This window comes from Egretta garzetta, unplaced genomic scaffold (assembly GCF_000687185.1).
Source record: "Egretta garzetta isolate BGI_Z169 unplaced genomic scaffold, ASM68718v1 scaffold638, whole genome shotgun sequence".
Lineage (NCBI taxonomy): Eukaryota > Metazoa > Chordata > Aves > Pelecaniformes > Ardeidae > Egretta > Egretta garzetta.
Genome location: NW_009260676.1, coordinates 58,344 through 73,109, shown reverse-complemented (window position 1 = coordinate 73,109; position 14,766 = coordinate 58,344). Strand labels below are relative to the sequence as shown.

General features: G+C 49.5%; 1 protein-coding gene across 7 annotated transcripts in view; it reads right to left on the bottom strand.

Moving 5' to 3' along the window:
* PLD1 (phospholipase D1) overlaps positions 1-14,766 on the bottom strand; it is a 99,231-nt gene that overhangs the window by 40,227 nt on the left and 44,238 nt on the right. For all 7 annotated transcript variants that reach the window (XM_035901171.1, XM_035901172.1, XM_035901173.1 and 4 more), the window contains 8 exons: positions 13,627-13,812; positions 13,190-13,317; positions 12,748-12,893; positions 11,790-11,898; positions 10,146-10,211; positions 3,586-3,644; positions 2,997-3,089; positions 244-396 (listed from right to left, as the gene is read on the bottom strand). In XM_035901171.1, coding sequence (XP_035757064.1) covers positions 244-396; positions 2,997-3,089; positions 3,586-3,644; positions 10,146-10,211; positions 11,790-11,898; positions 12,748-12,893; positions 13,190-13,317; positions 13,627-13,780 — 908 coding nt within the window. In that variant the 5' untranslated portion in view covers positions 13,781-13,812. The remainder of the gene's footprint in view (positions 1-243; positions 397-2,996; positions 3,090-3,585; positions 3,645-10,145; positions 10,212-11,789; positions 11,899-12,747; positions 12,894-13,189; positions 13,318-13,626; positions 13,813-14,766) is intronic.

The following is a 14,766-nucleotide window of genomic DNA, read 5'->3' as shown; positions in this document are numbered from 1 at the left end:
AACGCCTCTTTAAGTCTTAGGAAATGATCAGCATGACACAGGCCAAATCCCCAGCAGGTATAAACACACCAGCAGCTGCCCGGGCCAAGCCCTACGGGACACGGAGCTGCACCACCACGTCAGCCCGGCACACCTTGTTAACCCCTCCCGGCAAGCGGCATCGATCCTTCCTTAAAAAAAAAAAAAAAAGCAAAAGCAAAGGAGAAAAAAAAAAAGAGTCTAAATAAAGACTGTATTTCTTACCTGGAGAGATTGTCGATCTGCAACCCGTATTTAGTTTCTGTTTCTTTCTGGCCTATTTTAATGTTGAATTCCTTATCTACCAGCAGGACAAAGGCAATGGCCCCCGAGTCTGGCTTCATGTACAGCAGGAAGGAGTCCTTCACCACCAGCCACCTGTACGGGCACAGCAACCGGGTCACCTGGATCTCACCCACGCTGCTCTTCAACACACGAGCCATAAAAGACTCATGAGGTGAAAAGGTGTCTCCTTCCAAACAACTGCAAATCATTTATGGGGGAAAGGAAAGCGTTCAACTAAAAAGTAAAATTGATTTTCAGGGGCTAGTCCAGGGAATGGTTTTCTTGAGCAGAAATGGGCCTATTTTATGAACTTGGGTAATGAGTTTGAATTCAATATAAGACACTCTGAATTATCTGCATGGCTCCTTTTTACAGAAGTCTTGGAAAATAGAGGTTCTTGAAACAAAATCAATGAGAACCTCCCTGCCCACAAACCTCCCAGCCAGGTGCCCCAGCACAGGGCAAGGTGCAACAAGGATCCCTCCATCCCAGATTTTTACTCAGCTTGTACGTTATACCTAGAGGCAAGACGGGAATTACTTGACATTTCTAGCATTTATTATGATGCTAGGATCACTTTCACTCCTATCAAAATATATGAACAAGGCATTCTGGAAAGCCTTTATTGCCAAGCAACAGGCACCCTGTTAGAAACACATGATGAGAGATGACCGGCAGGTTTTATATAAATACCATAGCCTGAAGGCAACTCTGGGGAAAAAAACCCACATTTTTTTACTGTGAATGGCATTTCTAATTTTTTCTCCCCCTGCGGCGTAGCTGGGGTAACCGGCCCCCTCTGTCCCACACAGGTCTCTACCATCAGACCTTCGCCTCATTCTCCTGCACATTCAGAAACACAGAAAGTGACAGAAAATACCGCAAAAAATCTGTTCATTCTTGTATCTTTAGTAACAGCCCCAGCTCCTCATCTACTTCCAGATCCTGTAACTTTTCTTTTCTTTCAGGGCCCTGAAAGAGTTACCCCAGCACCACCTCCCATTTGCTGCCAAAATACCTCCCCCCATCATTTGGTGCATAATTTTACCCCCAAACATACCCACAAAGTACATTTTCAAGCATTCCTCATGCCCGAGAAGCCCTGCCCATACACGTCCATGTCACCACCCCACCATTCTTCTCCGCGTCCCTTTCCGCAGCCCCCGCAGCCACAACACACTCAACCTACTCCAATAAGTGAAATGAATTTGGGAAAACCCCAAATGCCCATGGCAAAGCTGTGGTGGGAAAAGGATGGCCGCGGTCTGCCCCCAGCTTGGCGTCTCCTAAAATCCTTCACTTAAATAACCCTTTCTGGGAAATATTACTGTTATTTGCTTATTTATGGATGTACACGCTGTCAGTCCTGGGCAGGTCGCGGTGGGGATTCGTTGCCCTGCACATAGTCCCACGCAAATGCTTCTCCCATCCCCTTTTTAGGCTCTAAAGGAAAAACCAAGATCCATGGGAGCTGTACATGCTACTGTCCCCGCTAAAGCCTGAGTTCTGCACAACATAGGGAAGAGTTCACCAAGGGGTATTGAGAGGAAAAGGCTTTTTTTTTTTCCCATAAAAGAGAAAAAAGAGTTGGAGACAATTTAATGATTTGACCTGAAAGAAGGTCACGTCTTCATCTCCTTGTGCACTCATTATAGAGATCTTCTGTGAAATTACATAAAGAAGTGTGGCAAAGACTACGAAGGAACAGGACCTTTTCTTCACAAGAACATAGAAAGATTTTGTTGGCAACCAGAATTTTTTAAGATAAACTAACGACAGCCCATTAGCGATGCTGAAATCCAGAAGGTGGCTAATGCTTGGGGAAGCTCTCACAAACCAAGAAATGGTTTCTAGGTGGCAGGTATGAGCTATTTGGATTTTCAAAAGGAAAGATTTGCCCTGAAGGGCAAGCTCCAGGAAATACCCCTTGCATTTTTGGGATGCTAGCTGGTAACGCACATCCTCCATAGCGCACGCCTCCCCGCGCTGCAGCCCCAGGAAACACCAAGATCCAACACAGAAGGTCAAGGGATGGGGACAGCAAGTTCTGCCCGTCTGCAGCGGGAGGTGACGTGGGAACGGGGTGGCTTGCGAAAATGCCCATGAAAACATCGGCATTTAAGCACGTGCAGCAATAAGGAAGAGGCAGCGTATCTAATTCCAAGGTTAATTGCACCAAACGGAGCTCCTCTCTGCTGCAGGTTGGTCACGTCTGATTTAATCCAGCTCCAAAGCAGCCCAGATAAGTGTTTCAATGAATCGATCTTCATCTTGTAAATTGAGGAAGGGAAGCTCAGAAAACCAGGCTGAGGTCTGGCAGCGTCACGAGCCACGTCCCCTCCCGAAGGCATGGAGCCCCCGGGCACTCCCGCAGGAGGGAAAGCTGGGCACGGACCAGGGGATCATTGCCACTTTTGACAGCTCGGGGCCATAGGAAATCCCGGTTTTCCTCTGGAGCAACACGTCCCTTCTGCTATGAACTTCAACGCTAAAGAAAAAACTCACCAGCCTTCACACAGGAGGAGGGGAGGGGAAGAACCTGCGGGCCCTTTTGGCCTGAAACTCTGTGGCTTTTATAAAAAAAGCAGGAATCTACCTCACAGACTTTTCGGGTGGAAAGAAACAAATGAGGATTTTTGTATGTGTGCCCAAGGAGCACACGGCACCGCCGCCGTCGCCCGCCCCAGCAGTACCTTTTGGACCATCGGTAGCACATCCTTCCTTGGCCGCAGCAGTTCAGGCCAGGTATGCGGTGGCCCCCGGAGCGCTTCATGATCATCCCTTCTCTGCAAGGACAGGAACATGGTCAGGACGGGCAGCACGGCTCCCCAGGAGGTGCAGGGCAGCCCTCAGGTGGAGGAACCCCCAGCCCCTGGTCTCAGAGATGGCTCCTGGTGCCTCCTGGTGCCCAAGCAGCCTCTCTGCCACCGTCCCGAAAGCTGGAACAAGGGCAAAAATAAACCCCGCAAAGGGAAATCATGCAGCTTTAAGAAACGCAGGGCCCTGATTTATAGCACAAGTGTGAGAACAAGCAGGTCCACACATCGCAGGGAGGGAAGAGGAGAAACCCCACGAGCCAGCCCATGAGCCTGCGCTCTCAAAACTGTTTCCCAAACTTGCAGCGTTTCTGTCTCGACATTAGCAATTTTTTCTATCCAGATGGCAAAATATTCCCTGGCCAGTTATTTGCGAGGAAGGAAAACTATCAGTTTGAACAATATTTATTTATAAGGCCCTGCTCTTGGTGAAGCGTAACGTGCAAAGACACAGCTCACGACTCACATGCCCTTCGGTCCCAGGTCGTGGATGAACGACAGCTGGCTTACTCCAATGAACTCCATCTGCGGAAAGAGAAAAAGATTCCCCCATCCTTCATACCCTGAAATCCACAAAATACTTTGCTTCATCGAAGTGACTTGTCGTAAAGACAGAACCTACAGAAGATCCTGAGCAGAAGTTACCCATCATCGCTTAAGCATCTCCATGAAGATCAAGAAAAGTAGTTTGGTTGGGTTTTTGGGGTTTTTGTTTGCTTATTTTACATGTGCTTTGGAGAACACATTTCAGGCAACCAGGACAATCAAGATCAAATGTATCACAGGGACCCACCGGTATCCTCCCTCCTAGATCAGTGGCTGAAACAAGGACTCAGGTTTGACACAGTTTGAGGACCCGTTGTGAACCCTGGCTACCTGAACCCTCTCCTTCCTCCAGTGAACCTCATGGAAAGGCTGGAAAGGGAACGAGCAGACATACCCAGGGCTGGGAACAACCTTTGAGTCCTCTACCCCACGGACACACACTGTGTGGGGGTTCAGCCCCTCATCCCACGAGCATCCCCCAAGACCACCACAGGTCGCTCCCAGGCTCCACCGCCCCATCTGGCTCTGGGAGCCAAAAAGCCATCGGAAGGGCAGTGTGGGGCAGGAGAGGAGCAAGTTCAAGCACACTCCCCATGACTTCTGCCGGCCTGCACAGAGCTCCACAGCAGGCACAGCCTGGGAAAACCCACGTGCCATACTATCGAGTCTACCAGCAAATCTCAAATTCCAGCAACCTGCCTCCTTGCAGCTCCTCCTGCTTCAGCGGGGATTGCAGAGGAACATCATGACAAGCAGAGCCGGTGAGAAAGCACAGCACCATTACGTTCACCCCTAAAAATAGGACACCGGGGCGATTTTGACCGAGCAGGCTTTTCTTGGCACAGCGAGACATTCCTGACAGTCTGCTGGTTATTAGCCCTGGGCCCCATTAGCAGGGAGAAATGCCGGCATCCCGCGCAGGGCTTGGGCAGGAGCAGCCCTGCGAAGGAGCTGCCTTGCGTGGCAGAGGCTTGTCTGCACCCAGGCACTTTTAAATTTATTATTAAATAAATTCATTACTTATTATTTATTATTACAATTGTCCAAGTGCAGAAGGGTGCTCAGAGCAGGGCAAGGGCAGGACCTGCTTTCCCCTTCGGGCAGGCAGCAAGCCGGGGGGAAGCCTCTAACCACAGGTTTTGGCAATGAAGCCTGCTGGGACCAAAGCCCAGGACTCAACCCATGCTCCCGACCGCAGCTGGGACACGAGACAGCCTCAGGGCCACCTTCGGGCCATGCCCACCCGTGCCCCACAGCAGCACCCAGGGAAGGGCTCTCCTGCAAGGTGGCCACTGTCCCCTGCTCTTTGGCAAACCAACCTCGGGGCCCGCACTGGCAAAACCCCATTTTGCACAGGAATCACACGGGTGGACCCATAAGTCTCGGAGATATCTTCAAACACTAAGTATAACAAAGAATATAAGTAAATTTGGGGCAAAAGCCTATACTGCGGTTAGGGTGAGGCCAGCTCAGGCTCCCTTCCCAACGCCGTCATTTTTGCCCCACAGAAGCGGCAGTAGGACAGAAGATCCTTCCTCCTCCTCACGCTCCGCTGCTCCTTCCCAAACCTCTCACATCAGTAAGGCCACGGAGAAGAACAAAGGACCTGTTGTTCTCCTCCGAGCAGCTCAAGGACATAAAGTAACCTCTATTCAGTCGAGGCAAATTTCAAGCCCTCATTTTGGGGTGATTTCAGCCTGCTTTCAGAAAGTGGCTAGAACAAGTTATTCCATGCTTTTACTAACAACCTTGCAGCCACCGCTCTCACTACACGTTCTGGAAAGGCACCAGTGGTGACCCACGAACACTTCAGCTCTTTCTGTGGTGGCGCTCGGAGCGGGATGGGGCGCATCCGAAAACCCAGCGTATCCTACAAGCTCTTAACAGAGTCCCAGGCGAAGTCTCAGGCCAGTTCTTTGCCCTGGATCCTTTTTTCATGTCTTCAGAAAATGGCTGGCATTCCCCGTCAGACGAAGCAGAAACCCAGACATCTCTCTCACAGCGGGCACACAAAACCCAATGCACGCAAATGTCGAAACCCTTTGAAAACGTTGGCTGCGACCAAAAAGCTGGCAGCAATTTGAAGAGCACTGTGTGCTGAGGAACAATTCTCCTTGGAGAAGCCAAAAGAAAAGCCAGGAGGAAAAATGACTTGCAGAAACAGAACGACTATTACATAAAAACTAAAGAAAGATTGGCAGCGTAGCAACCTGCTCTTCAGCCAAGGGGGTCTTTGGATGGCAACGACGGCGACAGGGGCCCGTCCAATGCGTTGATCAAGCAGCTCCAATTAGGAGCATTGATTTGTACCAAAAAAAAAAAAAACCCAAACCATAAATAAATTCCACCAGTTAGGAGGAAAATGCCTCAAGCACAGTGGAAAACATCTGATCGGATGATTTATTATTAAGATTACCGCTGCATTAGCTACTTTTGCTATTACAGTGCCTTTCAGCTGTGTCAGGACAAGGGGTAATGGATTTAAACTAAACCAGGGTAGGTTTAGACTAGATCTAAGGAAGAAATTCTTTACACTGAGGGTGGTAAACCACTGGAACAGGTTGCCCAGAGAGGTGGTGGAGGCCCCATCCCTGGGAACATTCCAGGCCAGGTTGGACGGGGCTGTGAGCAACCTGATGTGGTTCAAGGTGTCCCTGCTCCTGCAGGGGGGTTGGGCTGGGTGGCCTCTAGGGGTCCCTTCCAACCCAAAACATTCTGTGATTCTATGATTCATCCAAGGTGCTCGTCATTCGCAGAAGAACCAAGAGGGGAATGCAGAGCAGCCAGGCACTTTCATCTCCTTCGCATCTGAATTCCTGCGCCGCCCAGCTGCCTCCCCGGGGACGCGGCATCCCGCTCCGGTTTCAGAGCGATCTGCAGCAGAATGTTTCAAGTATGAGCTAGGGGCCTAGAGAATGCAGTTCCAATGACATGGCTGTAGCAATAAAAAGAAGAAAGAAAAAAAAACAAACCCCAAACAACAAACCCCCCCAAACCAGCCGGGAGCGATCAGCTGCAGAAAGACGGGCTGGGAAAGGTGGAGCACCAGCTGCAAGGTGCACGAGCCACGGTTTTAAACCGACCCTTTCCACCAGCAATGTCGAGCACGCGTGATTTATGGGAGCGCAAATTGCATAGAGCATCTGCATTTCAGAAAGAATTCAGCAGCTCCACGTTGCGTTTTCATTTCAACTCTTGTTCGTAACTTAGTGGGTTAAAAAAAAAAAACCCAACATAGAGAGTTGATTAGCAGCAGTGGCTGGCAATAACTGAAATTACACCACTCTTTCAAATAATATTTTTGAGCAAGATGCCAGCTACTTCTTACACATCAAATTGGCTTACGCTAAACCCAAATTTAAAAAAAAAAATAAATAATTAGACGTGCTGAAGTTCACATGCAACAACTGAAAGTACTGAAGGGGCGGGCGGGGAGCTTTGCGATGGTCTGCAGATGCGAGTGTCGTATCAGAGGCGGAACAGCAGCCGCTCACATATCCGAGCTGTTCTTCCGTTGTAGCACTTTCACTTTAGACCGGGCTTTTTCACTCAGTTACTAAAGCTCATGCGAAACGTTACACGCACACGTTGGCTCAGTCAAATCTTATTTTTCATTTTGCTTAGGCATCTTGCAACTATTGCAACTCGTACAAAAAAAATGATGCAAAGGTCTAAACAATGATTTTTTTATATGGAATACAATCAAGCCCACAGGCCCTGCTTCCTCATGTTTTGGGGCTATATTCCCCCAGTTTCCATTTCCCAGAGAAAAAGTGTGGACAGATAACACACAGAGATTCCCACGACTTTCATTTTAATGGTAATTGTCTCGAAGCACTTCAGCCCAGAAGTACTATGAAAAGGTTTTGGAAAGGACTAGAAGACATGAGATTTAATCACATCACATAGCCAAAAGGAAAAAAAAAATAAAAAATGAAAGGCTATGAAGTCTGGAGTCTGATCACAAGTCACAACACTTATCTGTTTGTGAACTCCACACAAAATACTCTGTTACGCTGAATGCTGAGAAATTAAGGGAAACATGAGAGGGCTGCAAATTTTATCAGAGCTAGCCAGCCAAAGCAAGGGATGGTTGGTCCATCTCTAAATGATGCTGCTTCAGTAGGTTCTATTTCCACAGCCTGCAGGTGCATCACCCAGAAAGGCCAGAGGATGCACCACCTCTGCAACGGCACATGGTCACCACGGACCTGACCCTCAGCCCACCAGGGACGTCAGGTCTACAAAGCTGCTGTGAGCTTGACTCCCCCATTGCATGGCAAGTCCTCCAGACAGCGCATAAAGCTCTATACAAATAATAAGTTAACCACAAATGCAAAATAAAAGAAGAAAAAAAAAGCAAAACAAATTAAATTGTGCAGGTTGGATGTAAAAATGTATCCAAGGAGACGCGATTGAGCCAAGGATGCTCTTCAACAAGGACAAGGGTTACACATCAGGCAGGTCGCAGCTTGCCATTGCAACCCCACGTCTGACTTTACAAAGAATTTAGGGTTTTAAAATACACCACGGTGCATGGATTTGACGAGAGGAATACGCAAGAGTCAAAATGTGCTCTGAGATTAAGACAGTTACAGTATTTGTCAGCATCCGGGCAAAAGATTTCTCAACCACAGGAAGAGCAAAGCCCTCATTTTGTTCTAAGGAGAACAAACACAGTTCTGAGGAAAACGCCAGAAATCTTCACTTTAGTCTCTAGCCTGAGAATGGTGGGGGTTGTTTTGTTGGGTTGTTTTTTGGGGTTTTTTTAGAAAGGACACATTTTTCTCCCTGTGCTTTCTTCCAGCATTGCCTGCAGGACCCGCTGCACTTAGCGGTGCCACCATTAGCAGCAAAGTCCTCACTGAACACTTCGCTGCAGCCAAATCCAGCAAAAGCCAACAATAAACTGAGAATTTATGTGCCAAGTGACATCTGGCTCCGGGGGCTGGAGACAGAAGGGCGATTCAGCGCAGGAGGAGGGGAGCACCCCACAGCTGCCTGGGCAAGGCAGGACCGCTCCTCTCCTCACCCGGCCCCCACCGCGGCAGCCCGCCTCAAACCACAGACTGGTCAAAAGATCACCCACGTTCTTACATGAGCAGAAATTCTCCAAAATATTTGAAAAAAGCAACGCCTAAGAGTGACAAGATGGATCTGCACTGTAAAATAACTCTCCCCCACTTTGCATATGCTACTGATCAAAATTGCCAAGTTATCCCAATCTTGTCTTCCGAACAAAAGATGACTATTTTCCACACGCAGCCTAACACAGCTCTTGACTGCAGTGGACTAAAGGTCCACATCCTGTCCCCAAGGCAGCACTCGAAGAAACACAGGTTCTCTCAGCCCAGATACGAAGACTTCTTGCAACTCAAAGCACAACGGCCAACCCAAAGCGCAACGGCCAACCCAAAGCGCAACGGCCAACGCTGGACAAGCACTTTGTCCCATGTAAGAACCAGTGCTCAACACACCGAGCTCTGCAAGAAAAGCACACACTGCTTTCGGTCATTACATCCAGCTACGAGCTGCCCAACATCTCTACAGAACTGAAATCCTGCAAAAGAGCAGAATTCCTACCAAACAACAACAAAAAAGTCAAAGAGAAGAACTGGCTGCCACAGATACCTTAAGTTTAGGCTACATTTCTGCCTTGTTTGGAAACCGAGCGTTCCCAGTTATCACCCCTTGCTCAGAAATGTCGCTAAGCTCTGCAGCTACTCAGTGTGTGCATCAGGTTTTGCCGGTAATACAAAAGACGGAGTAACACAATCATTATGCAGCCAAAAAAGGGGAAATAAATTACCATCCTGGGGAGATGTTACAGCTGCAGCTGACAGGTGAGGACTACTGAAGAAACATTCGAGGATGGCTTTCAAAGGAAGTATTTTCGTTTAAAATAGGCCTGAAGTTGGATTTGACATTTCTCCTCATTTCAAAAAGACTGTCGACTTGGGGAAATAAGCCAATTACCATCTCCCTTTGGAAGCGACAAAACACCCGCAGAGGCGGATGGGTATTGCTCGTACAAACTCAAAGCCACCAAAGTCCAGTGAAACTGCACAGAAGAGGAACCCGAGACAAGTTTGCACCCAGGACCACACACAAAGCCCAGACTGAAGGGATATGGCTTGGACTCCAATTGTTTGAGTATTTAAAACTTCAGCTTATCATCTTGAACACTCCTCAGCATTAAACGGAAACCCGCTACGTCCTACATGTACAGTCAGCCGCCTGGGTTGGACTACCTCGAGGAGGTTATCACTGCTGTAACAGTGACCTCCAAGAGCGAGCCGTTCACCCTCTTTCTTTGGTTCTAATCATACAACACCCATACTGAAGAAATCAGCTAAGCCCAAATGCTTGCAACACGGCTGTAAAGCATTTCTTATACAAGCTGCGTGCCTTCTTCCGACGCGTTTGATGTTTGTAAAGCAAATATTCTTTAGGCATTTAAGCAAACTAATTCCTACTTACCGTTCCGTGGTAGTTCCTGTACATCGGCATTTTTAGGATCTTTGTCAAGTAGTCTTCCAGCTGTTTCTACAATTAAAACATTGGAACTTTAGATAAGGTGCAGGAATTTTCAAGGAAAAAAAGAAAGCTGACACCACAATCCAAGTGTCTGGCATTAGGAAGCAGTCAAGAGATCAGACGTGGTTTTCGGCTTGTATAAATACATTATTATGTGCTCACAGAAGTTCATAGCTCAGCAGCACACACAGTTCGATCGCAGGTTGTTTAGTGTTCACAGATCTGCGTTTGTACCTTCCACCAGCAGACCTGTTGCTTGGCGCTGCCATTTTAGAGGTCAACTTTCTTGACTGAGCCCAAGTTTCAGAATAATTTTAGATACAAAAATCAGTCCCTGCTGTTCCCAACGTATACGAATTAGCTTCATGAGAAAACGCAGCCTTGGCCTCATCTGAGAGCACCTATTTAACCCAAACACCAGGCTCATGGGGTGAGGAGCACGGTGACCACACTGCCCTCTCCCAAAGCCATGGAGATGGCAGTGGCCAGGCCACCGGGCGCTGGAGAGCCTGTCTGCCCCAGGCAGGAGTGGGGAAGAGAGGGAACCATTACAGGGGAGGGGACTTCTTCCCATCCTCGTGACAACTGGGCAAAGAGCAGATTAAGCTGTTTGGGCATAGGAAACCGAGCAGAGTCCTACAGGGCACAAAACAAACCGAGAAGAAACAGAAGCCACTGGGACTTTCGCCCTTCTCAGCGTTGGCATCCTGAGTTACCAGCTGTACATCCCCAGGGTGAAAGCTGCGGGAATCCCACAAGGAAACCAAGGGAGTGGGGGGGCGGGAAAGAAAGGGATCTAGAAGACATTTTTCTTCCTCTTGTAAACCAACATCTCTCTCCTGAAAATTCCTACACAGCATGAATGCCACGCATGGCAGGGAGGGCTATCTGCACCGCACAGCCATGAGACACAACCTCGGGTCCTGAGGCTTCAGCGGCAGAAAGCCCAGGGAGGGGGTGAACAGCAGAAAGAAATGATAAGCCCAGGGTGAACAAACATGGGTTTTTACAGACTGGTTTGGTGGGGCTTTTTGCAAACAGCAAAGCTGCAGCGAAGAGGTAGGAAGACATCCACCCTCTTCACAGAAGGGCCCATCTGTTAACATCTGATGAAGTTACACAGAACACATGTGCCTCGGCTAAAATTACCCACTTCAGCATCAAGAGCCCGACTGTCATCTCCCCTTTCAGAGAGGGACAGGACTGAAATCTCTCAGATTTTGATGGCCGCGGGGCTGCCTCCATCACGCAACCTGACTCTGCGAACGGCCTCTTCTATCTTTAAATCCAAGCAGGTGGGAGGAAGGGAGCCGCCACTCCCAGCATCCCGGTTTTCCTCAACTGCAGCGGAAAACTTCGCCCGTATGAACCCTGGGAGCAGCATCCTCCTCTTTGCACGGAGGACAATTTGGCGTTAAAGCTGGGCTTGTCAAAGCCTAAGTTTGTCAAGCAGAAGACTTTAATGGTAATGAAATGCAGGCTTTGAGAGCGTCTGGCTTCGCAAGCATCTTGCCTGGCGTCCCTGCACCGCAGAAACCACCCCAGAGCATCCCTCCGGCCCCTGCAAACACGGCGCCGGGCGCTTACCCTCCTGCTGGAGAAATGCTCTTCCCGCACCGTGCTCTCCGCGGTGTGTGGCAAACTCGGCATCTGCCTCGGTTCTCCCCTTTTGATGGATTGTCTCCTCACCGTGTGACTGGAAGAAAAAAACAACCCCCAACGCCGTGTCTGAGTGCTGCGAGCGCGTGCGTGCCTCCATACATAACCCTTCTTCTGCAATACTTTTAGTTTTCCTATCCAAGCTCTTAAAAACTGAGATGGGTGGGCAGGAAAGCGAAAGAAAAAAAAGCAAGCTTGGATTCATTAAAGAAGGCAGCGTGCTCCAACCGGCGCACAAACGAAAATACAACCCAGAAACATCAGAGTTTGATTTTTCAGGGTCCCCTTCTAAGGAAAGGGAGCCTATACCCTATTTTTAGGGTGTTATGTCCCCCCAGCCCTTAACCCCTCGTAATTTCACCTTTCCTAATATCATCTCCCCACATTTCTCCACGTCAGGAGGCTCTTGCTGACCTACACCACTTCTCTTCCCACTTCTTTTCTCTTTCCCCTCACGCTTCCAGCCACCCCAAGCACCAAGGCCAGTCTGGGCAGGGTTGACCACCCATGCCAGGGACCCCCATACCACCCACACCCAGCCCACGCTGGCAGAAAGCCACAGCATGCCAACAATTTCCATTAGCCTTAGCGTAATCCTTCCCCAATTTCAAGGCAAATTCAGCTCAAAAGCTGACAACCTGGGACCCAGCGTGCTTTCTGAGCCAGCAGAGAGGTGCTTGCACCACTTAGGTTAGAGCTGCTAAATACATTGAGACTAAATATTTTTATCATAGCTGCTAAATTTTGGAGAGACTAAATTCTTCCGCCCTCTCTTCCTTACAGCACAATAAATGGGAATGGTGAAGCCAAATGGATACGCTATTAAAAGAGGAAAGACCATCACATCTTCCCAAAGCCCACCGCCTCCGCAGGGCTGCAGACTCACCTCCTGGTAGGGATAGGGATGCGCACGAAGGCTTTGTACCTCAGCAGCTCCCTGTGAAACTCCTGGAAGTGCTTGAACTTCCTTTTCACGTGCCAGGTGAAATCTCCATGGGTCAGCTCGATGGTGTAAACATTGGGGCTCGGCACCTGCGGAGGAGAACGCCACCAGAAGGGATGCAGCTTTGAAATAAGTCCTTTTCCCGTGGCTGCTCATCCAAAGAGCCCTCATTCAGTTTTACTTAAGGATCGTTCTGTCTCACGGCTTCTTGTTCTGCTTTATTAGGTTTTATAAACACACAGGCAACTTTCTCCCTTAAGCGTTTTCTGGGACATAGGCATTCCCGCTTCCTCAGCCCATGAACAAGCACGCGGGAAAGTTAACCCACAAACAGCATTTTAACGCAGCTCTACGGAAATGAAATGAAATTTCTGGAAGCTCTGACCTTCTTTGTGGAAGTAAAGCGTTCAACTTCCAACACACGCACTCGAACAGGACATCCCGTGAGGTACGTCTGCGTGCCCGGCTCTTTGAACCCACGGGTGTGATAGATGGCGGAGAAGGGAATGCACGCTGGAAGGACCACAAACCCCGTTAGCTCGACAGCCTCGTCACCATCCACGAGGGCACAAAAGCCAGCAGAGAGTTGCAATGCTTTAGCGTGGGAGCATTTACACAGCAGCAATCATTCCACTTAAAACATACCATTTAAGAGAGCTTCAAGATAAGCTTTCACAGAAGGGAGTTGGCTGGAAGAGCTCAAGCGCTAAGAGCAATGCTGAGCTTGGTAAAACCACTGAGGTTGTACCCTATCTGCCCACGGATCATCCCATATTAAATCCAGATGGGACACCGGGCGAGAACATATGGGTGTCAACTCACCGGTGCCTTTTGGGTCATTGAGCACCTCCGAGTCGACCTCCTCCCCCTCAAAGTGGAGCTCCCTGGTGTCCAGGCTCTCGATGATGTTGCTCATGTCTGCAGCAATCTTCTTCAGCGTCGATGTAGCTGCATGGCTTTCGGCTCTCAGTGACATCTCAGAGACACGTGCGCTGGAGACACAGGGGGCTGGGGAGGAGGAAGGAGCAGGGCTGTCATCACCCTTTCCGCAACACCGCCGCGGCCGAGCAAAACCCCCGGCAGCGTGCAGCCCCGTCTGCCCTCCAGCCCCGCGCCCACATTCGTCTCCACTATCCCCACCCTACACACCCGATGCAAAACACCCACCCCTGCAGCGGGAACAGCGAAAAAGCACAGGTAGCTCCAGGCTACAGGAGAAACTTTCCCTCGATGCCATTGACCATGGGACTTGTACACCCCGGTTGTACTTTGAAACAGAAAATCCAGCATATATTTCACTTCCCAGCTATAAAAAACTGCAGGGGGTTGATTGCAGCTTAGGAGCACCTTCACATACGGACTTCAAAGGGAAAGCGAGGAGGGTGCCGCCTCAGCTCGCGGGGTCACCTCAACCACCTCCACACTAGCGATGCCGCAGCAGAAGAAGCACAAACCCCTCTTCACGCCCGGCCACATCCCAGCCCTAACGCACACGCCGCCGCTTCCCAGGTTGGGCTGGGGAAATCAGTAGGCGTTTTGTTAAGCCTTCTTACTTTGGCTGAAGCAGCGATATAAGCTCCTGGTGTTATTAAGATTGCCTCGATTTCCATGCACCCATGGTATCCGCGCATCTCATGCTCTCCCACGGCTCCGTCCTTGCAGCAGGCTCAAAAATCAGAGCCGCGAGGTGGGACAGGGGACCAGCCCACCAACGCTCCATGACCGAAGAGCGGGCAGCGAGTGCGGGGAAGGTTGGTGTCTGCTCAGGGTGGCCAGGCAGTGGTGCTCGGAGGCATTCGGGCACTGGGAACTACGGCACTTCCCAGTTTTATCCCCAGCCACCCGTGAACCCGAGTCAGGACAAAAACAGGGAAGGAAGAATTAAAAAAAATAATTAAAAAATATATATATATATCTAAAAAACAAGATGCGATGCATGTCCACTAACACTGCCACAAGGTC